Raw genomic sequence first — 27259 nt, forward strand, 5'->3', positions numbered from 1 at the left:
ATTCTTCTACCATGGTATGGGTTTATGTTGACGTACGGGAAGAATTTGAGTCTCCTACTGTACGTGGTCCACTGGTGTTATAAGGAGGTAGTCAAAAATCCTTATATTGTCCAGTTGAATGGTTTTGGATTTGCTACCATATACTCTAAGGTTTTTTTTCGGGTTGTAAATATGCATTGGGCATGAACTAATTTGTTTATAGTTGATTATGTCCTCTCTTTAACAATATTTCTATGTATAAAGGAGTGAAGTTTCTTTTAACCCAATTTTCCTGTAGAGGAGATAAGAAGCGAATATGAGATCTAATCTATTTAACGTATTATTTTCATCTCTTTTCAGTTCTCCGCCTTAAATAGCGGAAGTACATCATTCATTCAATATTTTTCTTCCAAGCCTTTAGCGACGATTTCTTGATAATATTTATTGAGATCAAAAATTGATTGTTTTCAAGCAAACTCAATGTTATCTTCAAAAAGGCGTTTCATTAAAAATCACATCTTCTTTCATTTTCCTTTTATTATTTTCTGGAAGTACAAAAATATATATTTATATTTATAAATAATGTTATAACCTGTTAACAGTTCAAAATTCAAATAGCACTCTCGTGACAATTAAACATTATATATTTATTTCCTTATTAAAACAATATTAACTATTTAAAATATTTAAATTCATTATATTAGAATGAAAGAATAATAGGATGGAAATCATTTTAAAATTTCTTGCAAAAGAAGAAATTAACGATTCATTGCTTCTCATTAGCGCCACAAAATACAAAAATTAAAAAAATAATAAACTATACTATTATACATTTAGGTAGTTAGATAAACACAAAAGATATCAAAGGCTATATATCCTTTGGTATTCTCACATCACTCGTTCACATCACAATTACAATTTTTGTACAAACACCCGTTACACAATTCCTATATATTTACATTAGATACAAAAAAAAAAAACAACTAGTTCATAAGAAGTAAATTCTTGATTTCTCTACTACCAATCGGCCAAGGCAAACATGGGCAATTTGGATCTATCGGTTAGTTTTAGACTAATCAAAACTTCTTCCGTTTGTCGGGCGGTATCCAAGCCAAAGACATCCAGAGGTTTCATGTTGAAGTGATTAAATCTGGAGGGAAGGAAAATATCATTACATATTCATATATTTTGAGGGGAGAATCTTTGCTTACCTTCCACCGGAAATATCTTGCAGGAATTTGTAGTAGCTAGGTCTCAATGTTTTGGGTTCCAAGATGCCAGCATGGAAAAGTACCGCTGTGCAGAAGGCATATAACATTATCGTAAAACCGGGGACCTTGGGTACCTTCTTCTTTTCAATACCCAAATTGTAGACAATCTGTGAGGAAATAATATGGGTTAAAACCCGAAAGTGGGTTATAGATAGAATTCTATATGGATTTTGTCATGGGCGCAAAATATTTATTTTCATGTGAAATAATATGAAAAGGCGTTCCACCTTACCTGTAGTGTTTTCCACATAACGTATAAAGCTACTGTTTTGTCGGGATAGTAAAGGAAGCTTGTACTGGCAATTAGACCAGCTGGTAAGGCAAATCTGGGATCGTCACGATTAAAACCATGTCTAAGGCCACAAGAAACAGACTGGAAAATTAACACAAAAATAATTCAAATAAATTTCCAAACGATTTTAGAACATCCTCTCTCCTCCACCGGCCTTACCTTAAATAGGAATGAGAAAGCACCCAAAAACAGACCCAAATTCAATGTCTTCTTGGTGAACACCGTTTTTCGCCAGTCCAATTTATTTTGGGCCACCTTTTTGATATTCAACAAAAGTTTCAAGGCAACCTGGACACCGATACCACCCACCAATGGTTTGAGGCCACCCATAATGGAATAGTGAACACAGCTTTCTTTGTGATTACAGGTTTCATGTTTACCTTTCAGTTTTTCAATAAACCTCGAATAGGCTTGCACCCAACCATTGATGGTGGCAAAATTTATTGGAGGACGGGATCTTTGCTGCGTTGTGGGAGCAGCAGGATTACCCTCTATACTCTCTTTGGTTGCTGGACCTTCCTCGGCTTTACCCACAAATATTTTCAGTAGACCAAATAGCGAATCTTTGCAGGTGGTTTTGTGTAGACCCAATTTATACAAATACAGTAATGCCGAAATACTGGCTCCAAACAAGAGAACCTGGCCATTTGGTATGGATTTCACCCAACCACGGGCCTCAGCCATATTCCACAGGGTCTCAGTGCCCACATTTGCCACATACAATGCCAACATTGGCCTTCTCGGCTCCCTCTCCACAACAATGGCCATTAAACTGGCCAAGAAACAAGGCAAAAATGCCACACTCGCCGTTGTATAATAACCCATAAGATGACGCATCAGACAATTGTACATAATAAAGCCATAGGCATTTGTCACCAAAAAGGCTGTGGACTGTAAAATGCCCCGGACTGTTTTCTTCAAATCATCCAAAGTGGGAATTTTACCACGCATAACGAGAGAAAGCTGGAAGAATAATACTTCGATTATTAGTAAAAAGGGAAAATTGAGGAAGGCGTTTTCGTTTTGCTTACCGCATAAACCATGGTATAAACTCTAAGGCAATAGGGTGTGGCGGCCAATATAATACCAGCCGTCGCATTGACACATTTATCCGTCCAGCAATGTTGAAAATCTTTGCAGGTACAAAGTGACACCATTTTACTTTGAACTGTCATGTTGAAGCTCTGTGTATGGTTGGGATTTTAACTGAAAATAAAAAGGGGAGGATAAAAAAATTAAATTAAAAATAAGGATATTTGGGTTTTGGGCGGGTGGATCAATATCTATTATATTCACACCAGATGATATGGAAATAGAAATATTGGTATGTGTGAATTTTGAAAGGAAACGGATGCTTACTTCGCAGTTATGAGCGTTTTCGTTATTCAAAATGTTGACCCTTTATGGGGGAGGTAGCAGAAGGAGTGATATTTCGATAAGGATATTTCGCCTTAGTAGAAATATTAAAATGTGTGAAGTTTAGAATGCATCGGATGCTTATTTCGAATTGTATGACCTTAATGGTTATTCAAAATGTTGATCCTTTGTGGGGAGGTACAGGAAGGAGTGGCCCGATATATTCTATCTTGTGTTGATAAAAATATTACGATTTGAAGAATTTTAAGAGAATCGGATGTTATTTTGAATTTTATGAGATATATAATTATTCAAAATTTTGACCCGTTGTGGGGGAGGTACCAAAAGTAGTCTGACATATTCCATCTTCACATCGTGATTATGTCTTAATAAAAATATTGGTATGTGCTTTTTATGAGCTTCATAGTTATTCAAAATGTTGACCCCTTTGAGGGGGTGGTACCAGAAAGAGTGGACCGATATATTTTTACTTCTTTACAACAGATCTTGCGGTAATAAAAATAGTGGAATGCCTGAAATTTGAAGAGAGTCGGATGCTTATTTCTTGTTTTATAAGAGTTATAATTATTCAAAAGTTTGTCTTCAATTACTCGAAATTTGAATCCATGCAAAAAACCCTATAACATTCAGGAGTACCACCTATCGTAATTGACTGAAGTGACAAGATAGACAGCAAATCAACTCCAGTATTGGAGAAAGTCGCCAGAGGAGGTCATCTCACCTTTACTTTTTATTTGTATGAACCAAGCAAACCAAATTTTCCATGAATATCCGTGTAAGTTTGGCCTGAATTCGATTTGAAAGTCGTCTAAAATTCTGACTTTCATCCGACTTTTCGGTTTGAGAACACATCAACCATCGGAAAGAAGTACGCGTCCGAAATTGGAAGTTTCATCCGACTTTCTTCTTCGCTTTGTATGTTTCTATATCCTCCACCATTCTATGGAGGTTATATTAACTTTAATTTTCTGTTTGTAACTTCTCAAAATACTCATGGCAGACTCTACAAAGTTTATATTCTGGATCAGCGTAAAATTCTAAGCCGATTTAGCGATGTCCGTCTGTCTGTCTGTCTGTTGTAATCACAATATCTTTAGAAATAAATCTTACGATCTCCAAAAATTACAAAAGTTAAGAATCGATCTTATCCTCTTAATATTATCTGATTATTATCCAAAATGACACGCTTCTGTCCTTTTTCAAACTCTAACCGCACGCAAAATTACATGTCGATTGGTCTATAATTGTGACCTTCAGGACTGCGGAAAAATCAGGAAACTTTTAATGTTTTGTCCATTTATACCTAAATGTTTTGCGATCATCTCCGAAAGCAATAGGTTTCTATTCTGATCCTAACCCTAACTTCAGGCAAAACTTCCTGAGGACGCGACCTGTAGAGTGATAACTGAAATTATGGACATGGACAGAAGAACAGCCGGACGGGTACACATAGCTAGATCGACTCAGATCAGCCAGATAGAAAGACATGGTGCGACTAGGATAAATTTTTCGAGGTGTGTCAAATATCTCAGTCCAATCAAACACTTAGTCCAGCACACAGTGTTGTATGTTCAAAAATGCTAGTCGTTTTATTCGAAAATTTTACCCAGGACAAGACTGGGTTCAAGTGTTAAATGGGGGTTTATTACAAATACTGGGCCACCATTTAATATTTTTTGAGGATGTTTAAAAAAATTATATCCTAACAATACTAAACTCCAAATTTCAAAACTGCAAGAATCTAAACGTTTTTACTAAAAGCTCTAAGTTCGACCTAGCCGATCTTTTGAATTCCCTCCACCATCTGGAGCGATTTTGGCAATTTTCAAAAAAATAAAATCCGTTTAAAATTCTTAAAAATACCGATTGTAGCCGTTATATTAGGGTCTATACGACGACGTGAACCTGCATAGGCAACTTTTGTCATAAACCATTACAATATTCAAATGCGAAACTTGAATAAAAAATTCGGGGAATAATGTAGCTAAAATCATCAAAATACCGAAAAAAGGGAGGTACCGTTATATTGGGGCTATACGAAGACGTAGACGAATGAACTTCAAATACCAAATTTGAAACATTTCCGGTGAATAATGTCGCTAAAATCATCAAAGTACGGAATATCGGGAGGTACCGTTATATGGGTGCTATATGAAGACGTGGACTTGCACAGACAATTTTTTTTCATAGGCTGTAGCATCCGTTACGAACTTCAAATACCAAATTTGAAACAATTCCGTTGAAAAATGTCGCTTAAATCACCAAAATACCGAAAAAAGAGAGTTACCATTATATAGGGGTTATACCAAAACGTGAACCTACATCACCCATTTTTAATACCAAAAGTCCTGCAGACATAATACAGTAAAATTTTATCAACCTACTTCATTTCGTTCGGAAGCTAGAGTGATTTCCACAGACGGATAGACTGTAGACGGACGGACATCGCTAAATCGACATAGAATTTCATGCTGATCAAGAATAACAAATAAAAATATGATAAGCACATGTGTTACTTTCAACAATACTAGTAAGGACAACTGCATACCTTCTGCATCCTACACAATCCAAAAATGTCGCATTTCTGTACCTAAGGGTTGAACCTCAGCGACAATAAAACAAATGCCAAAAAAAAAATATAGAAGTACGAAGAGTTGGCTGTCGCACATACAGGGTTGCCCATATTCGACGGACCCATCTGGCAACGCCATAACTTTTGACAGAGATGTCACATCGCTTAATGACATACCGCGTTTGAAGCGTCAGTCCAAGCAGATTTTTACCATGAACCAACACACGAGCGCTCTGAAATAGTTGAAATTTACATTCAACAGAAGAAGTCAATTGTGAAAACTCAACGTGCTTTTAAAACATTAAAAAATGTGAGAAGTGCGCCTTCTAAGAACACCATTAAGCGTTTATACGAAAAATTTTCGACTGGTAAGGCTTTTTCTAATCCGAAGAGACCATATAAAAGTCGACCAAGGCGATCGGCCGAGAATATCGCTGCCGTAAGAGCCAGTGTTGAGAGGTCCCCAAGAACATACCAAAAACGCCGTTTTCAGCAGTTGGGCATGGCTTGGTCCACTTTACAACGGATTATTCGCATTGATTTGCATTTGTTCCCGTACAAAATTTAATTGACCCAAAGAATGTTGCCTGCGAACAAGCCTCGTCGATGGAATGGGCCCAAAGGTCGAATATGGGCAACCTTGTATAAGTCGTTAAAAAAATACAATTAATGTTCGTAACAGTGGCTGAGTGCGTGGTATGACCAAATATCCCAAGTTCAAACACCTAACCGAGGATTGTTGATGGGTAACTTTTCGAGGGGTCACAAATCGAATATATCCTATTATTTAAGACATTTGGTTCATTTCACTATAAAGAGAAACTGTATTCAATGCGACATGTGAATATTCCAGCTTCAGCCGCGTTGGGGACGTTGATGAGGCAGATTGTGTCTCAACCATCCATTGATCCATTTCCTGACTACGCTGCTGACCCCATAAATATGCTAATATGAAAAATAATTTCATACATTTGTGTTTTTCTGAAAATTACACAGCAATAAATTATTAACACAAATCACACCAGCAGTTCAATGGTCAGCCGCCACAACAAAAGCAATAATAAATTGCGATAATTAGGCAAGTTTTAATGCACTTTGAAAATCTTGCTATACTTTGTTTGGGAACATGTATATATATGTATATGATGATATGTAGATTTGTTTAAAAATACTGATTATAAGAAAAAAAATTGTTCTATGATTAGATTACAAACAAAGATATGCAATTTCCGAATAATAGTTCTAATTTTAGTTAGGAGTTTGTTCGTACATTGACATCACTGCGATTTCAATTACCATAGTAAAACTGATAAAATTATGGAATTTAAAATAAATAAATTCGTTGGTGGTCATTGAAAACCGGGCACAGTTTTATTTAATAGAATAACATACTCAATGAGTACGTGCCAGAACAAGTGTACTATGGTATCATATCAAAAGTTCAATGCAAAATTGTGTGATTATTTTCAACAAACTTTGTCGACATACGTTAAATGGCGCCCAACGTGGGGACATATAAACCAACGAAGATGGATTGAAAGGTGTTCACTTAAGTCGATAATTGAATCGATAAATATCTGTCTTGTAACAAAGTAACTGTTTCCAGCTTTTATACTTTAACACAAGAAGTTGACATTTGAATAGATTAAATGGCGCCCAAAGTGAGAAACGTGCCAGATAAAGCGCAGTATAAAATTTTATGGTTATCCTGAAAAAAATTCTTCGACACATGAATATATGGCGCCCAACGTAAGGACATATAATTCAATGGAAAGGAGGTGAGAATTTTGACACTCTAGTCGATAATTGTGTTAACAAAAGCTCTTTCAATAAATTTTTGTATCTCGCTTGGATTCCAAATGTATAAAATTAACTTGATACTTGTATACACGGTTGCCCATATTCGACGGACCCATGTTTTTTTTTTTGGGCCCATTCCAATCGACGAGGCTTGTCCGCAGGCAACATTCTTTGCGTCAATTGAATTTTGTACGGGAACAAATGCAAATCAATGCAAATTATCCGTTGTAAAGTGGACCGAGCCATGCCCAACTGCTGAGAACGGCGTTTTTGGGATGTTCTTGGGGACCTCTCAACACTGGCTCGTACGGCAGCGATATTCTCGGCCGATCGCCTTGGTCGACTTTTATATGGCCACTTCGGATTAGAAAGAGCCTTACCAGTTGAAAATTTTTCGTATAAACGCTTAATGGTGTTCTTAGAAGGAGCACTTCTCACATTTTTTAATGTTTTAAAAGCACGTTGAGTTTTCACAATTGACTTCTTCTGTTGAATGTAAATTTCAGAGCGCTGGCGTGTATTGGTTCATGGTAAAAATCTGCTTGGACTGACGCTTCAAACGCGGTATGTCATTAAGCGATGTGACATCTCTGTCAAAAGTTATGGCGTTGCCAGATGGGTCCGTCGAATATGGGCAACCCTGTAGACAAAATGACGCCTAATGTTATAAACATGCCAGAGAAAGGTACTATAATATAATATCAAGAGTTATGTTTATTTTCAAAAGAATCCTTCGAGATATATTAAATGGCGTCCAATGTAAGAACATATAAATCAACGAAGAAGAATTTAAAATTGACATTTCACCAAATAAAGGTTTTTATTTTGTTCCAAATGTATGTTATTTTATTAAGTGAACTACAGTAAAATAACAAAAGTTAAATAAAAATCGTTTGATAACTGTGAAAAAATTCCTTCCACATACCTCAAATAGCGCCCAACGTATGGGCCTATAGAATAACTAAGATAGATTGAAAGTTTTACACCAAAGTCGATATCTGAATCAACATATATCCTTTCACGATATAATTTTTTTAGCTTTGATTCTAAATCTATTAAATTAACCTAACACGAGGAATTGGTATTTGTATGGAGAAGATGGCGGCCAATGCGAAAACAGGCGAGTATAAGTGCACTATAAGACTTTACCAATAGTTCAATATAAAATGTATGGTAATTTTGTACATGTTTCTTCAACATACTTAAAATGGCGCCCAATGTAGGGACATATAAAACAGCGATTTTGGATTAAAAGTTTTGCACTTAGTCGATATTTTAATCAATATATATCCCCCCAAAAGTTAATACATCCAAAAATTAAAACGAAAAGTTGGCATAGACAAAATGGCGACCAATGTCGGGACCAAAAATAACAAAACAAAATATAGTTATAATCTGAATTAAATAACATATTGATACCAAATCTTCCTCATTTCATTCATTCATTTCCAAGCACCAAATAATTATCAAATCAACGTTTTATGCCTCGCAGGGTATAACTACAATTTTTATACCCTTAGCCATATGGCTAGAAAGGATAAATATCATTTGATACGGCCAAACGTGCCTCACGTTTGCACGATAAATCTCGAAGGGAGTATCCGATTTGGTCCAAACTTGGTACATCGTAATATTATTATCAAACTTAAATCGAGTTCGGAGATGGGCAATATCGGTCCTTTCCTTATAGTAGCCCAACACCAACAAAATGGGCCACATTTTCAAAAAAAAAAAGAGCTGTAAGTTCGACCGGGCCTTTGAATACCTTCCACCACTTGGAAAGAATTTGGCAATTTTCAAAAAAATAAAATCCTTTGCAAATTCTGTTACAATCTTAAAAATAACGCATGTAAACATAATATTAGGGTGACGACGTGGACCTGCATAGGCAAACTTTGTCATAAGCCATGACAATATTCAAATGCAAAACTTAAAAAAAAATCGGTGAATAATGTAGCTAAAATCATCAAAATACGGAATATAGGGAGTCACCAAGCTGGTTATACCAAAACGTGGACCTGCACAGACACATTTCTGTCATAGGATGTAGTATCCATTGCGAACTTAAAATACCAAATTTAAAACAATTCCGGTTAATAATGTTGCTAAAATCATCAAAAAGCCGAATATCGGGAGGTACCGGTATGTGGGGTCTAGACGAAGACGTAGACCTGCAAAGACAATTATTTTTCTTAGGCTGTAATATCCATTACTAACTTCAAATACTAAATTAGAAACATTTGCTGTGAAAAATGTCGCTTAAATTACCAAATACCGAAAATAGGGAGGTACCATTATATGGGTGCTATACCAAAACGTGGACCTACATGGGTCATTTTCAATACCAAAAGCCCGCAGACATAATATACATTTGAGTAAAACTATATCAACCTACTTTATTTCGTTCGGGATCTAGAGTAATTTCCACAGACGGACGGACAGACGGACATCTCTATATCGACATAGAATTTTATGCTGATCAAGAACATATATACATTGTGGGGTCTAAAATGTAAATTTCGAGGTGTTACAAACGGAATAACAAACTTAATATACCCTCCATACTATGGTGGAGGGTATAAAAAATACTGCATAGAAAGAGAATGACCCAATATTGCTTCAACTTTGCAAATCCTAATATTTCCATCACTGCTGCGTCAGGTGCGAAAATGGATAATAAGTACCTCCTCCACAAAGGGTCAAAATTTTGAATAATTATAATTCTAATGACATGTGATGAAAGAAGCCGATTGTCTTCAAATTACACACATCACAACAATTTTATTAACCCAAGGTCTGGTGTGTAGATGGGATATATTGGTCAAATCCATCACGTTACTCACCCACAAAGGGTCAACATTTTGAATATCCATGAAGCTCAAAAAACGCGAAATTAACATCCAATTCCATTCGAACTTGACACATCTCAATATTTCTTTCAGCACATCTGTTTTAAAGATGGTAGAGATCGGACCATTCCTTCTGGTACCTATCCCAAATAGGGTCAAGGTTTTGAATACCCAAAACAATTAAAACAATTAAAAAATCCGAAATCTGGTTCTCTTCAAAGTTCACACATCCCATTACTTCTGATAACACAAGATCCGCTGTGAAGATGGCATATATCGGTCCCCCTCCGTCTGGTACCTCTTTCACAAATAATCAATGGTGAAATTAATATCCGATTCTATTCAAACTCGGCTCACCGCAATATTTCTATCAAGACAAGATCTATTATAAAGATGGGAGAGATCGGACCATTTCTTCTGGTATCTCCCTTATATAGGGTTCAAGATTTTAAAACAAAAAAACGATCAAAGCAAGCGAAATAAGCATCCAACTCTCTTCAAGTTTCATTACACAAAATTTGTTGCTAACACAAGATCAATTGTGAAGATGATATATATCTGTGACCCCTTCTGGTACCTCACCCACAGAGGTCACAATTTTCAAAAATTGTATATGCACCTTTTTTACATCTAAATATTTCTCTCAATTAGAAACCTGAGTTGAATATGAAATTTACGAATTCGCATGAAATTGGATACAAATGTTCGATTTTCTTGTAATTTTGCCTATACCAATATTTTTATCTGTATTAGATGAAATATGAAAATGGAATACTTCGGACGACAATATCAGGTACCTCACGCACATTTTAACATTTTCTAAAAATTATCACTTATCTCATATGAAGTGAAGGAAGTAAGCAATATAGTTTCAATGGCATTGTGGGTCAATGCTTTTTAATAAAATCATATCCCAATCTGAGCCAATTTCAATATAAGTTGACAAAATTTACTTTTACACCAAATTCCGTCACACCTTCCATATTTCATTGAAATTGAAGGTATATACCGTGTTTGGTGCATCAAATATGGGAAATCGGTCGAAATGTATATAAGACCTACATCCAAATCTTAACCGATTTCTAATTAATTTGTCAAATATATTATTGTAAATAAATTCAGCCGAAAATTCCAAATCTAATTGGAATCGGACATACATATCGTGTTTGGTGCATAACATACATGAAATCGGCCGAAATATATATGGAAGCTATATCCAAACCTCAACCGATTTCAAAACAAAATGTGTGCTTTTTTTGGTACAAAATTTAGTCACTCCTGCAGAATATCATTGGAATCGAACATACATATCGTGTTTGGTGCATCATGTGAACAAAATGGGTCGATAAGCTATAAGCGAAGAGCTATATCCAAATCTGAACCGATTTTCATATAACGTTGCAAACGACTTTATTAGACAAATTCCATCACTGAAATGTGGCGTACACATCGTGTTTAACACACATTTTCCTCTTTTATAGATATAGATTTATTATTTAGGTCCGATATGAAATAAACAATATTGGCCCATTTCTTCGAAACCAACTAGATTTTCATAATCATAGCATAAGTAAAAATATATTTCAAAAATCGAACATTGCCTGAAGGTGTACATCTGTCGGCCAAAACGACTGATACTTTTTAACTTGTTTTTTTATACCCTCCACCAAAAAAGTATGGAGGGTATATTAAGTTCGTCATTCCGTTTGTAACTCATCGAAATAATCATTTTAGACCCAACAAAGTATATATATTCTTGATCAGCGTGAAATTCTAAGACGATTTAGCCATGTCCGTCCGTCTGTCCGTCTGTTGTAATCACGCTACAGTCTAAACAAATTAAGATAGGAAGCTAAACTTTTGCACAGATCTCTCTTTTGTCTGCAGGCAGGTCAAGTTCGTAGATGGTCTATATCGGCACGATATCGTATAGCCCCCATATAACGGTACCCCCCGATATTCGGTATTTTGATGATTTTAGCCACATTTTCTAATGGAATGATCTGAAAATCCACACAAGATGTTCCTTATGAGTACTTTATCCCTTGAAAGAGAATTATCTATATAGGTCCACGATATCGTATAGCCCCCATATAACGGTACCCTACGATGTTCGGTATTTTGATGATTTTACCCACATTTTTCAACGGAATTGTCTGAAAATCCACACAAGCAGTTCCTTGTGGATACTTTATACCTCGGCAGAGAATTATCTATATAGGTCCACGATATCGTATATACCCCATATAACTGTACCCCCCGATATTCGGTATTTTAATGATGTTAGCCACATTTTTGAATGGAATTGTCTTAAAATCCACACAAGTAGTTCTTTGTGAGTACTTTACCCCCTGAGAGAGAATTGTCTATACAGGTCCACGATATCGTATATCCCCCATATAACGGTACCCCCCGATATTCGGTATTTTTATGATTTTACTCACATTTTTCATCGGAATTGTCTGAAAATCGACGCAAGGAGTTCCTTGTGGGTACTTTATACCTCGGCAGAAAATTATCTATATAGGTCCACGATATCGTATAGCCCCCATATAACGGTACCCCCGATATTTGGTATTTTGATGATTTTATATACATTTTTCAATGAAATTGTCTGAAATTCCAGAAATGCCAGTCCCTTGTGGGCATTTTACCCCCTCAAAAAGAATTGCCTATATAGGTCCACGATATCGTATATCCCACATATAACTGTACCCCCTATATTCGGTATTTTGATGATGTTAGCCACACCTTTTCAATGGAATTGTCTTAAAATCCACACAAGTAGTTCTTTGTGAGTACTTTACCCCCTGAGAGAGAATTGTCTATACAGGTCCACGATATCGTATATCCCCCATATAACGGTACCCCCCGATATTCGGTATTTTTATGATTTTACTCACATTTTTCATCGGAATTGTCTGAAAATCGACGCAAGGAGTTCCTTGTGGGTACTTTATACCTCGGCAGAGAATTATCTATATAGGTATACGATATCGTATAGCCCTCATATAACGGTACCCCCCGATATTCGGTATTTTGATGTTTTTAGCCATATTTTTCAACGGAATGGTCACAAGGGTTTCTTTATACACTTTACCCCCCGACAGAGAATTCTCTATATAGGTTAACTATAACGTATAGCTCCCATATAACGATACCCCGCGATATTCGGTATTTTGATGATTTTATTCACATTTTCCAATCGTATTGCCTGAAAATCCACACACGGAGTACTTTGTGATCACTTTACCCCTGAAACGGAATTGTCTATATAGGTCCACAATATCGTATATCCCCCCATATATCGGCACATTCCTATATTAGATATTTTAAATATTTTAAAAGAATTTTTAATGGATTTTATTTTTTTTGAAAAATTTCTAATTCGTTCCAAATGGTGGAGGGTATTCAAAGTTCGGTCCGGCCGAACTTACTGCTTTTTTACTTGTTTTTTTTTTTTCGTTTAATCACAACAAAGTCACATTAAAGAGGTTAAGGCTAAACAATGCACATTTAATTACAAATGTTGTTAAGTTTTTTTGCTTGTCGTATTTTATTAAATTGTCGAGACATTAAATTGTAATTCTGTGACTAATTGAAATTATTATTTTTTAAATTTGTTTTTAAATACACAGCTGAGATGAAATCAACATTTCACTGTATTCTGAGTACTGATACATTCAAAAATATCAAAAAATGTGTTTTTACGTACGCTTCCAAGTTGATAAACATAAGATTCACATTTTCAATATATTTTTTTTTTATAAATATGTACACCACAAATTTAAAGCACTTCAACACGGCATTTTTCCAAAATTTTCTTTACCTTAAAAATAGTATGGAAACTTATTACACTCCAAGGAAACCCCCAAAAAATTATTCTTCCAACGCTTGTCAAACACACAAAGTTACTTCAAAATATTAACTAAAAGTTGAGTTGGACATTGAAAAGCGCATAAGGCCAAAAATCTACTCCGGTCGCTGAGTTAATGTTCTATCCGACCACCAAACTATTGCAGCAACAAAGTAAACTTTTCCATAAATAAATAATCTAAACAAAAACAAAAACAACAACGTAACGAAGTAGCAAAAGCGGGGGATAAGATAAGGCAATCACTTCCATATAGCCACCAGTCGTCGTCGGGTCAAATACAGAATTACTGGCCGTCGTCATTGGCTTCTGGCTTCTGTTTATAATCCACCACAAATACCCCGGCTAATGATGTTGCTGGTAAAGTTTTTAATAAAAGTTGATAGAAAATGCGATTAAAATTCGATTGCATTGAGGCGGACGTCGTCACTTGGTGGAGAACTTAATTAAAGCTACTATAATGGGGGAAGTATATTTTCACTTGATTTTCGACAGAGACGTACAATTGTGGCGCACATGTTCGACAGAAACTTATGAAATAATATTTTCTCACGCAAGCGATAACATGAAATGACAGAAATGATTATTTGAAATTAAAGGGTGATTGATTAGGCATAGAAGACTTATTAAATGTCCAATTTTCACAGCAGACTTATTGAAGTTCTTCTTTCTATAAAATACCATCTATCGATGTTCTTCTATTCATAGAAGATCTGTTGAAGGCCCTGCATATGAGACCATTTGAAAGCTTTATATCCACAGAACTATGGAAGGTCTTATTCCATAAAAGAAATATTGAAGGTCTTCTATGCATTGAAGACATATTGAGGACCCTTTATCCATAGAAGAATTATTGAAGGTCCTCTATCCATAGAAGTCATGTTGAAGGCCTTCTATCCACAGAAGACCTGTTAAAGGTCCTGCATCCATAGAAGACCTATTATCCATAGAATAGCTATTACAGGTCCTCTATCCATAGGACCTATTGAAGGCCATAACAGACCTTTACAAGATCCTTTATCCATAAAAGACCTCTCCATAGGAGACCTATCTATATTGTAAGTCTTCTCTTCACCGAAGTCCTATTGATGGTTTTTTATCCATAGGACCTTTAAAAGGTCCTGCGTTGGTAGAAGACCTATTGAAGGACCTCTATCCGTAGAAGGATCTCTATCCACAGAGATATTCCTTCCATAGGAGACATACCCAGGGTCTTCAATCCATAGCAGATATATTGGAATCTTCCATCTATAAAAGACCTATTGAAGGTCTTCTAACTATAGAAGACCTACGGAAAGTCTTCTAATCATAGAAGACTTTTGAAGGTCTTTTATCTGTCGAAGAGTCGGTGAACGTTTTCGATCGTTTTCGAGTAATGGTTTTCCACTGAAGGCCTTCTATCCATAGAAGATCTATAGAAGGTCTCCTAACCATAGTTGACTTTTGAAATTGTTTTATCCATCGAAGGTCTATTAAGGACCTTCTATACATAGAAGATTCATTGGAGATCTTTTATCTATAGAAGACCTTTTGGAGGACATCTATTCATAGAAGCCCTATTGAAGGTCTTCTATCCATAGAACACATATTGGAGGACTTCTATCGATAGAAGATCTATTGATGACTTATTCATAGAAAACTTATTAAAGAGCCTCTGTCCATAGAAGTCCTATTAAGGGTCCTATAGAAGGCTCCCAATCCATAGAGTAGTCTCTAGGGTCTTCTATCCATAGAAGACCTATTTAAGATCTTCCATCCATAGAAGTCCTACTGAGGGTCTTCTTCTATTTGAGGTCTTCTATCCATAGAAGAGCTTTTGGAGGACTATTATCGATAAAAGATATATTGAAGGGCTTCTATATATAAAACAGTAATTGAAGGTCTTCTATCCAAAAAAAAAAACACCATTCTTCTATTCAAAAAAGATTTATTGAAGGTCTTCTATTCAAAGAAGACCTACTGAAGATATTCTATCCAGAGAAGACCCATTGAAGGTATTCGACCCATTAAGGATCATCTATCCATAGAAAACCTGTTGAAGGTCTTACATCGGAGGTCCTCTGTCTATAGAAGACCTCCTGAATGGCTTTGATCTATGGAACACCGCTTAAAAGTCTCTCTAGAAATCCTCTATCCACATTAGTGGCCTATTTGAGGAAATATTTCCTAAATTTTATATCATCTCCCCATCAGTGACAACTGCAATTGCCTACCGTTGCCCATTCATTTTATTGATTGTGTAGCACACGTTGCTCTACTCCCTTAAGGCATGTTATATATTCCATAAAATAGTTTCACTATTTCATATTTCCATATTTTTGTTGGTTTTGTTCTAAATTCGCCGATAATGTCCAAGCGCATATGCATCGATGCGTTTCGTTGTAACAGCATTGCATGCCATGGCGCAATAGATAAGACTAGGTCAACTAATCGAATAAATTTTATAAGCTGGCGTTGTTGGAATAATTTTAAAATACCAAGTTGTTGTTATTGGCAAATGTAGTAGAGGTTTGAGTGCAATGCATGGCGCAATGAAATGTTTAATTAAAACAAACAAATATTGGCATTCAACTTGGCACCAAAAAAAAAAAAAAAAAACTCGGTAATATGGAAATTTGGAGGCATGCAGAACTTCATTTTAAGAATAATTGTGTTTTCTTGGCAAAAGTCACTGAACTCAAAAGTAAAATAAAAAAAACACTTTCAATTAATTAATGAGTATTGAAATAAATGAAATATATATTATATAATGGTATTGAGGAAGAAGAAAGGTGAATAAGGAAATACTTAAGGTAGGTAGTCTGCAATCTGAAACAGTTTTAATTTAGAATTTAGTGTTTGAAGCTAGGGAATTGTAGAAAATGAAAGAAATACAGTCAATTGGTGTAATTAATTCCAAAATTCTCAGACGTCATTTGGAAATGAAAGAATAATTTTGAACAAATTAAATAGCTTTAAGGCCGGGCCGAACTTTGAATACCCTCCACCATTTAGAACGAATTTGGGAATTTTCAAAAAATAAAATCCTTTAAAAATGTTGTTCAAATTTTAAAAATTCCGAATATAGCCGTTATATTGGGGTCAAACGACGTGGACCTACATAGGCATGGTTTTTCATAAGCCATTACAATATTCAAATGCGAGACTTGAAAAAATCGGTGCATAGTGTAGCTAAAATTATCAAAATACCGAATTTAGGGAGGTACCGTTATATGAGGGCTATACGAAGACGTGGACCTGCACAGACAATTTTTTGTCATAGGCTGTAGTATCCATTACAAACTTCAAATATCAAATTCAAATCATCAAAATACCGAATATAGAGAGGTGCCGATATATGAAGGCTATACGAAGGCCTGGACAATTTTCTGTCACAGTTGGGACTACCCATTAGGAACTTTCAATACGAATTTTGAAACAATTCCGGTGAATAATGTCGCGAAAATCATCAAAATACCGAATATAAGCAGGTGCCGATATATGGAGGCCATACGAAGGCCTGGACCTGCACAGACAATTTTCTGTCAAAGTCGGGACTATCCATTAGGAACCGGCATGTGGGCATAAACGATATGAATTTAATCGCATGTAACAACGGCATATAACATATGACTTGTGGCCCACGCACTCTGTTTACCCTATGGCGTTCCTGCAGGAATAGAGGGCAAAAATACATTTTTGGTCGTCGATGTTGCTGTTCCCGTCTATTCCCTGGTCCATGATCGCAAAGAGATATGTGGCACAAACAAAGATCCAGTGTTAATCCATCTAGTACTGGTAGCGAAAATTTATCCACTTTGCGTTTCCTTAAACTAGTAGTTCGGTCTTGGTGGGGTTTAATCCCAGACCATTATCATGGGCCCAACTTGAGAGCTGGATTAGTGAATTTTTCAGCAGATCAGAAATAGTTGGAAGGCATATCTACTACTTATCAGTACTACTACGTCTTTGACATAGCCGACTATGTTTATTCTCGAAACCCAATAATATTTCACTGATCACCAATAGCCAAAGCAGGAGGCGAGAGAACTTCTCCTACCTATTTACCTCTGTTGACAGTTTTCGTCAGTTTCCTTTTCCTGTTTCTAACTCTGAAGTACCGCCTGTACCTAGATTACAGAGTGTATGTGCAAACCGATCAATTTATGGGAAATTATTCAAAAAATAATGGCCAGCATATTAACAATAAATCCTCAAAGACAGAATAATTTCTACCACAGAGAAGAATTTACCAAGTTAAAAAAGCAGTAAGTTCGGCCGGGCCAAACTTTTAATACCCTCCACCATTTGCAACGAATTTGGAATTTTTTAAAAAATAAAATCCTTAAAAAATTCTGTTAAAATTTTAAAAATACCGAATATAGCCGTTATATTGGGGTCTATACGACGTGGACATACATAGGCATTGTTTGTCATAAGCCATTACCATATTCAAATTCGAAACTTGAAATAAACGGTGAATAATGTAGCTAAAATCATCAAAATATCGTATATAAGGAGGTGCCGTTAAATTGGAGCTGTGCGAAGACCTGGACCAGCATAGACAATTTTCTGTCACAGGCTGTAGCATCCATTACGAACTTCAAATACCACATCTCAAACAATTTCGGTGGGTATTGTACCTAAAATCGTCAAAATACCGAATATAGGGAGGTACTGAGATATGGGGCCTATACGAAGGCCTCGACCCGCACAGACAATTTTTTGTCACAGACTGTAGTTCCCATAACGAACTTCAAATACCAATTTTGAAACAATTCCGGTGAATAATGTCGCTAAAATCATCAAAATACCGAATATCGGAAGGTACCGTTTTATGGAGGCTATACAAAGACGTGGACCTGCACAGACAATTTTCCGTCTTAGGATGTAGTATCCATTTTGAACTTCAAATACCAAATTTGAAACAATTCCCGTGAATAATGTCGCTAAAATCATCAAAATACCGAATATAGGGAGGTACCGTTATATGGGGGCTATATGAAGACGTGGACCTGCACAGACAATTTTCCGTCTTAGGGTGTAGTATCCATTTTGAACTTCAAATACCAAATTTGAAACAATTCCCGTGAATAATGTCGCTAAAATCATTAAAATACCGAATATCGGGAGGTACCGTTATATGGGGGCTATATGAAAACGTGGACCTACATGGCCCATTTACGAACTTAACCTGCCTACTGGAAAAATAAACATGTGTGCAGAATTTTAGCCATCTATCTCAATTCATTCGAAAGATAGCGTGATTACAACAGACAGACGGACAGACAGACAGACGGACATCGCTAGATCGACTTAGAATTTTACGCTGATGAAGAATATATATACTTTGTTGGGCCTGACATGAGTATTTCGAGGAGTTACAAACGGAATGACAAAGTTAATATACCCTCCATAGTATGGTGGAGGGTATAAAAAGACTGTGGGGTAATGAAAATTGTGTAATATTTGAAACAAATTTCTTGAAATGCTTGGTAATTTTTAAAAAATACTATAGAACCATACCCTTACAGGTATGTGATTATTGTCACAATCCGGCTACCTTTCACGGCATAAGATTCAATAAGTGTATTGTCAAACTATCATTTCTCATTATCGTCGGCCTGTCTACACAATCACTGTATGTCTGCATTATTACATAGTGCACAGTCTCTCCAGATTCCAATTTCTTATAAGGTCATTACAAATCTTCCACATTATATGAAAGGTATTCACAATTTAGTGGAAAAATCAAATCACTAAAGAAGCTTTTTGATCTCCATTTTTTCTGAGGGTGCAAATAATGATTCTGACATTGTTGCTTTGATTTTGTATATCCTCATACATTTTTCCCATAATAAACAAATAATGAATAAGTTCGCCGTATATGGCCTCCTGTAGCTGATTTCATAACGTGATTGAAATTACAAAGACATTATTCCTATTCTCATTATTAATATTGTTTACGTCAATCAACATTAGAAGTGTGTATTGTCGTTTCTCCAACTAACGCTTTGTATTCTCGAAATACTTTTTTATGCATTGCTATTTTTAGATGCTATTGTTAAGCGTTAGTAAAATAATAAAGAAAAGCTTACAATTGAATGTGCACTCATGAAGAAAATGATTAATCCAATTAAACTGCATTTACCTATCCTATGCATTGCTACTGTCGATTAATAAAACAGGAATCACAATAAAAGAATAGTTTTAATTATATTCTAAAGATACAACTTTGTTCCATCGCAATTTACATGTCAATCAGGACAATTGAACTTATTGCAAAAATTTAGCAACTCATTCTTCTGTAATTTATTTCTAGTCCCTCGTTTAGAAAAAGAAACATATTCGACATATTGTGTTTCTATAGTTAACTTCTAACGTCAAACATATCCACTTCACATCAGGTGTGATTATTCAATATTCGAAAACCTTCATATCAATTTTTATTTATGTTGATAAGAGAGAAACACTTTTATGGAGGGCGAAGTGTTTGAAGAAAAATTCTAACAAGTAAACAAGAAGCCAAGTTAAGCCGGGTCGATCTTTTATAACCCTTCACCATTTAGAAGGACCATGACACATTTCAAAACAAAACCAGTAAAGAAAGTCTTAAAGTCGGGCGGGGCCGACTTTATGATACCCTACACCACTTTGCTAATTTAGTAGAGCTCCGCATAACAATTAAAAGTTTTTATGGGAGAATTCAATCATACACGCTATGATTATAATTATAATTTAAAGTTCAAAGGACTAAATATGCCGAAGCATTTGTAATTTGAAATCGGATAAAAATATATATGGAAGCTATATCCAAATCGGAACCGATCTCGATAAAATTTGGCAAAGATATTTCTGAGCTGTATTTGATATATTTTCCGGAATATCGTTGTTACGGAGTGCATATTACGGCTGTGGGTAACAAATATGACAAGTCGAACGAACAGTATATATGGGAGCTATAGCTATATCTAAACCGATCTTCACCAAATTTGACATACTAGCTTTTAGACTCAATTCGGTCTAAGTGCCAAATTTCATCCAATTTGGGCGAACATTAGACGTTTGGTGCAAAATCCCAGGTAAATCGGACGAAGTTATATATTGGCTCCCATATATCCAAATCTGAACCGATCTCGATAAAATTTAGCAAATGTATTTCTGAGCTGTATTTGATATATTTCCCCAAATATTGTTGTTACAGAGTGCATATTACGGCTGCGGAGGACAACAATAACAAATCGGATGAACAATATATTTGGGAGCAATAGCTATATCTGAACCGATTTCGATCAAATTTGGCATACTTATTTTCAGGCCCAATTTGGTCGTACGTGCAAAATTCCATACTATTCGGACTGATATTACACGTTTGGTGCACAATAAAAGGCAAATCGGACGAAGATATATATGGGAGCTTTATCTAAATTTTGACCAATTATCTCCAATTTAAATAGGTTCGTCCTTGGGCCAAACAAATGATTTGTGCAAAATTTCATCTGGATAGGGAAATAAATGCGAACTGTACTTTGTTTACAAACATACATGGACAGACGGACGGACGGACGTGCATAAATCGACTCAGAATGTGATTCTATGCAGATCATCAAAAGGAACTATGGGTCTATCTCGTTTCCTTTTGCCTGTTACAAACAAATGCACAAAGACATAATACACTGACCATCTTGTGGTGTAGGGTATAAAAATACCCCGGAAAACACCGCTTAAATGAAACCATTGTATGGAACAGAGGGCTGCAATGAGTATGATCGAGTAGGCTTGATCACACACATTGGAAATACAATCAAACTCAATCAGTCGGTCAGATGCAACATGTTCATTCGAGTTACTCAAGCCAAACGAAAAAGTTGTGATCAAACATGTATTGATCGAAGTTTTGTGATCGCAATCAAACAGCTCACATGAGTTATTTGTTTACGAACTTATGTTGAATTGTTCATAACGGGTCGATCATCTATGAGGAGTCTTGTCGGTTTGATTCATCCCAGTTAAGTGAGTGATTTGATTTGATTAAAACACAAATGTTCGAAACTGAGCGAAATCATGATTGTAATTTTACAAAGGATTTCATAACTAAAAGCTGCCCCCATAAAAAAATTGGTGCAAATTATATTTAAACTTATTTGGTATTTAAATTTATTTGGTTTTTTGGTGGGTTAGACTTCAGTGACTTATTTGAAAAAAAAATTAAATTTTTTAATAAAGAAACACATCATTGGTATTTAGAAAACTAAAAATGTTTAAATATTTTTTTTTATTTTACAATATTGGTCAAGATTTTTCACAAACTTCGACCTCTTCGTTTACCTACACCTGTGTAGTTTCTACTTGCAACAATTTCGTTCGCACTATCACAATATTCTTCCATTTCAAATATTAAAAAAGTCAAAATAAACTGTCCTAACTTGATTAAATGGTTGAATAAACAATGACGCTGAGCGAACTCGATTCAAAGAAGACAATCACGGTTGTGATTGCTCATTTACATTCATGTGTTCGATCAACTCACGTTGCTGAACACATCAAACCGTCTCGAACGCTCATGATTGATTGTGAGTGAAGTGATTCAAACTGAGCGTTCGATTCGATCCGAAGCGAAAACGGTCATTTCATTCAGATCAAACTAAACGACTGCATCAACAAAAATCAGGTAAGAAACCGAGTATGCTTGAATTTTTGCATACTCGTTGCAGCCCTCTGGTATGGAAGCTATACGAAGACGTGGACCTGCATAAGTAATTTCCGCCATAGCCTCTTGTACCGATTCCGAACGTCAAATAAGAAATTTAAAACAATTCCGACGTATACTGTACTGAGAGGTACAGCTATATGGAGGCTTTACAAAGACGTGGGTCTACCCGTGGGTAGTACCCATTAAGACCTTCAAGTATGAAATTTTAAACAATTCCAGTGAACAATGTCACTAAAATCATCAAAATACCGAATGTCGGGGGATATAGGATATCGTGGACAATTATCTTCCAGGGGGTAAAGTGTGTGGATTTTTAGACAATTCCATTGACAAATTTGGCTAGAATAATCAAAATACCGAATATTGGAGGTATGGGAGCTATACGAAGACGTGGACCTGTAGAGAAGAAGACGTGGACCTGCAGAGAAAATGTTCTATCATGGATTGTAGTACCCATTGCGAACTTCAAATACGAAAATTTAAACAATTCTCTTAGATTATGTCGCTAAAATCATCAAAATGCCGACTATAGGGAGGTACCACTATATGAAGGCCAAAGGAAAACGTGGACCGTTTTACACACATTTGTGTAAATTTTTATCAACTTACTTCATTTTGTTCCGGAGCTAGAGTGATTTCCACAGAAGGACAGAAGGATAGAAGGGCGGACATGGCTAAATCGATATAGAAGTTTATGCTGATCAAGAATATATATACTTTGTGGGGTCTAAAATGTATATTTCGAGGCGCTACAAACGGAATGACAAACTTTATATGCTCTCCATACTATCGTGGAGGGTATAATAAGAGCAGGTGCAACAATTTAGCCCATATTTAAATATTTTTTAAGACAGTAGGGTTGTTTGATGAGCATTTTAACCAATCTCGAAACCCAACACATAGTGTCGAGTGTGTGATAGTGTCACTGTGGCTTTTTCTTTTCACTGTAACCTGCTGATTATTCAACACGACTCAAAAGAGAAATAAACAGAAAAAAAACCCATTCAAATTTGAACGAAGTTTTACAGTCAGATTTAAGTTCTTAAATAACATGAAATATTCATATGTACGTACGACTCTAACATATCAACAAATTCTCCAAAAAAAAATGTCCGCCGTATTAAAAAAATGTAGGTAAAAACTTCCAAATAGGAATTAATGTTATTATTTCTAATGTAAATTTTTCCAAATGTTTCGAATGCAATGATTACTTAATGTAGGGTACATTAAATTATTGATAAGAACCGCTTTGGAACATCTGAGGAAAGTTTAAAATGAAAATAAAAACAACTATATTGAAACCTCCATCTAAATATGGGTTATCAAACCACATGTCCACATAATATGGTTATTTAATATATGTATGGGGAATAACAGCAAAAGCTTATTACCATAAATTCTGTATTTAAAAATACCGCAGACGAAGATTAATGTAAATATAAAGGCGCACGAAGTTTTATAGATACAGAGATGGAACATTTAATACATTAGTTTTTTTATTTAATCGAGAAAGTGACGCAGTACTACCATCAAGGAACGTCAAGAGGAATATATTAAGTTTATGGTCTTGTAAATGAAGTTCTCAATTCTTGGGAAACAAATCACAGAAACTGTTAAAATTTATTGCTACAAAAAATACCTAAAATCGGAAGGAAATGTTCTATGGAGAGGCTATAACAAAACAATTTCGAAAATGTTCTGGGGTAAAAAGTCTTTACCAAATAAGAGCCCCATACATACAATTATTGACAAATTCTTTGGAAAGTGTTCTGATAAGCTTCAAATGAAATCGGACTATACGTCAATGTGAGCAAAGTAGGCTTATATTCTGGAGAATGGTTCTGAAGGGCTTTGTTTCTTTCCAAACTTTAAAATTCAACTATAAACATATGTTTAATGGGTATAGGTCAGGGCTTCATTTGACTTGACACCTTCATAATCTCGTTAATACGGTTGCATCCTATCAGGCTGAAAATGCCTTTCCGCTGAAGATCACTCTTAAGAGTTAAGTTAAGGAATACTGTGTATGAAAAACTCTGTCTGAGGTGATTTGGCCCAGTTCTTACAAATTTAATGTTTTCATCTGAAGGATGGATCTTGGAGATTCATCCGTTGGAGTAATCTACCAGCATCCTATTTCCTTTTTATTCTTGTCTCCTGAGACTGGACAAATTTAGCAGTCACTATCTATTTTCAATATATATGTTGTCAATAGATCAATGAATTTTCTATTGATGGATGACATTCTGCAAGTCATCTATAGATCTTCTATTACTATAAGTCCAAGCTAAAGTTTCTTTTAAGTTCGCCTCTCAAGTTGAATTGAAAATTGGTATTCCCTGATATGTTGGTTACAAGTATAGACACTTTTTTTTGTTGTTGTTGAGTAATTTCCAAATATATAGCGGGATGTCTGTCTAAAGGGGAACGCCTTAAAACCCCGAACCAAAGGCGGAAATATGCCCTAAAGATTTAACAATCCAGTCGAAATCATATCGGATATATCAATCGGCTATATCATAGCAGAATTTTAGGCTAGTCAAATTTATGAATTAAAAAAAATGGTTCGCATAACTGAGTTTTGCACGTGTCCATTGTGAGTCTTAAGTCTTAAATTCGTGAGGAGAAGTACACATTACTCAGATTTTTTTTAATTTTATAGCGAAGCCGAGTTTTGCGCCTGGCAATTGGTAAATGTTTCCAATCCGTGAGGTGAAAGTCGCCCATATACCAAGATCCCTATTTGGGAAAGTATATACATTTCCAAGAAAAAATCAATTTGATCGGGTAGCCGAGTTTCATGCCTGTCCATTGGTGAAAATCTTGAAGATAGGTCATATACAAAGACTCTATCTTGGGAAAATAATATTTTTAAGAAACATTTCAATTTGTTCCGAGATGTTGCCATAGGGGAACTTTATTCCGAATTTGAGTAAAAAATTTGGAAATTTTCACACAAAAATTTTTGCGGATAAGGATTTTAAATACCAATATTAAATATGTGGGCAATTCAAATAGGCCTTAAAAAAGTTTGGTCTAAGAACCCCAAACCATTCTCTCACGAAATTTGACCCAATTCCGGTGAAATATAGAGAGGTACCGTTATATGGGGGATATCGTGAACATATATAAACCATTCTCTTCCTCCACAAATAACTCCTTGTATAGAATTTCAGACAATTATATTGAAAAATATGCCTAAAATCATCAAAATACCGAATATCGGGGGGTACCGTTACACGGGGGCCATTCGATATCGTGGACCGATATAGCCCATCTTCGAACTTGACATGCTGCACACAAAATACTGATGTGGGCAAAATTTTGGCTACCTACCTTAATTCGTTTTGACTCTAGCGTGATTACAATTTCAAATCGATTATCATCATCTTGCAAAATTTCGTGAGGATTATGACCCGCAGAGAAATTACAAATTAATAGGAATAGACGGACAAACAAAGCTAGGTCGATGCGGCTCAAAGTGTTGCAAATTGCTGGTCCCAAAACCAAGTTTATACATAATATAATCATATTAAATATGATTTTTTTATTTAGTTTACAGCTTAAACTTATTTATTAAAACTTATTGTATACCTATCAAAGGCCGTAAATTAGCTTGAGCGCCAATAAGAGGTAATTCTGATAAGGGTGCACATTTAGATGATATATCGAAATTTTCCAAAAAAAAATATTTATTTATTAAGGGCGTTTTCTTTTCAAATAGTCTTCAAAGCTAAATATTCGGCACTGCTAACAAAAAATGAGTCTTGTTTCTCTATAAAGGTATGTGATCTTCAAACAAAAAATACCCATTCTAATAAGTGCCACAATCACCCCATACATTTTATTCGCATTTTAAACAAATACGTCACTTATGTGATAATAACAAACCAACCGGCAATTACTTACCAAATAAAACTCAGACGTTGTTGTCTACAACCACTGACGGATGATGTTGTCGAATTCGAATTTAATGCTGAAGCTCCGGTCAACTCCCCTCCAATTTTCTGCAAATCACCATTGACCAACGGAGAATGGTAAAACTACTAGAAAACTCATTAATTATTAATACGAAACTATTTTACACACAGACGACGCACACACACATTTGTTGTTATTAAATTGTCGATGGCCGGTTTGTTTTTTTTGTCTCGTATTTTTTTAGGAAGAAAGTTCAGACACTGAAGCGTAACGATTTGGAAGACTTTAGAAACTTTCCATGGATGTCATTTGTTTAACTTTTGGAGTTATTTTATTGATTTGTAACATGGAATGACCCCACTTCCGCGTTATGGAATGACCCACCGTTGGGTTAAGCACTGAACACAATTATCTCTCACTGACTAAATGCAATAACAACAAGAGAAGAAGACGACAACTAGTTGTTATTTCACTTTGTTTTTGCTTGCACAAATGGAAAAAATGTAATAATTTTAATGCTCTATTTTTGTATTTTGATTTTAGCTTTGTTGTGTTTATTGTTGTCGTCTGTCTTTTGTTGTTCAAACGAATCATCTGATTTTACACTCCCAATACGAATGTGAGGAGATGGA

General features: G+C 35.5%; 1 protein-coding gene across 6 annotated transcripts; it reads right to left on the reverse strand.

Annotated features, from left to right (window-relative positions):
• Window positions 1-491: 491 nt before the first annotated feature.
• On the reverse strand, window positions 492-27259 carry LOC101900236 (transmembrane protein 135). Of its 6 annotated transcripts, none has more exons than XM_059123343.1 (7): window positions 26813-27259; window positions 26616-26749; window positions 2574-2748; window positions 1702-2505; window positions 1483-1623; window positions 1191-1357; window positions 492-1129 (listed from the first exon to the last, which is right to left on the reverse strand). In XM_059123343.1, the coding sequence occupies exons 3-7, from the start codon at window positions 2715-2717 to the stop codon at window positions 997-999; spliced, it is 1389 nt and encodes a 462-aa protein (XP_058979326.1). In that variant the 5' UTR covers window positions 2718-2748; window positions 26616-26749; window positions 26813-27259; the 3' UTR covers window positions 492-996. The 6 variants fall into 6 exon arrangements, with proteins under 6 accessions (XP_058979326.1, XP_058979324.1, XP_058979327.1 ...); XM_059123341.1 differs by having other exon boundaries at window positions 26616-26752; XM_059123344.1 differs by having other exon boundaries at window positions 26807-27259.

This window comes from Musca domestica, unplaced genomic scaffold (genome assembly GCF_030504385.1).
Source record: "Musca domestica strain aabys unplaced genomic scaffold, Musca_domestica.polishedcontigs.V.1.1 24, whole genome shotgun sequence".
Taxonomy (NCBI): Eukaryota; Metazoa; Arthropoda; class Insecta; order Diptera; family Muscidae; genus Musca; species Musca domestica.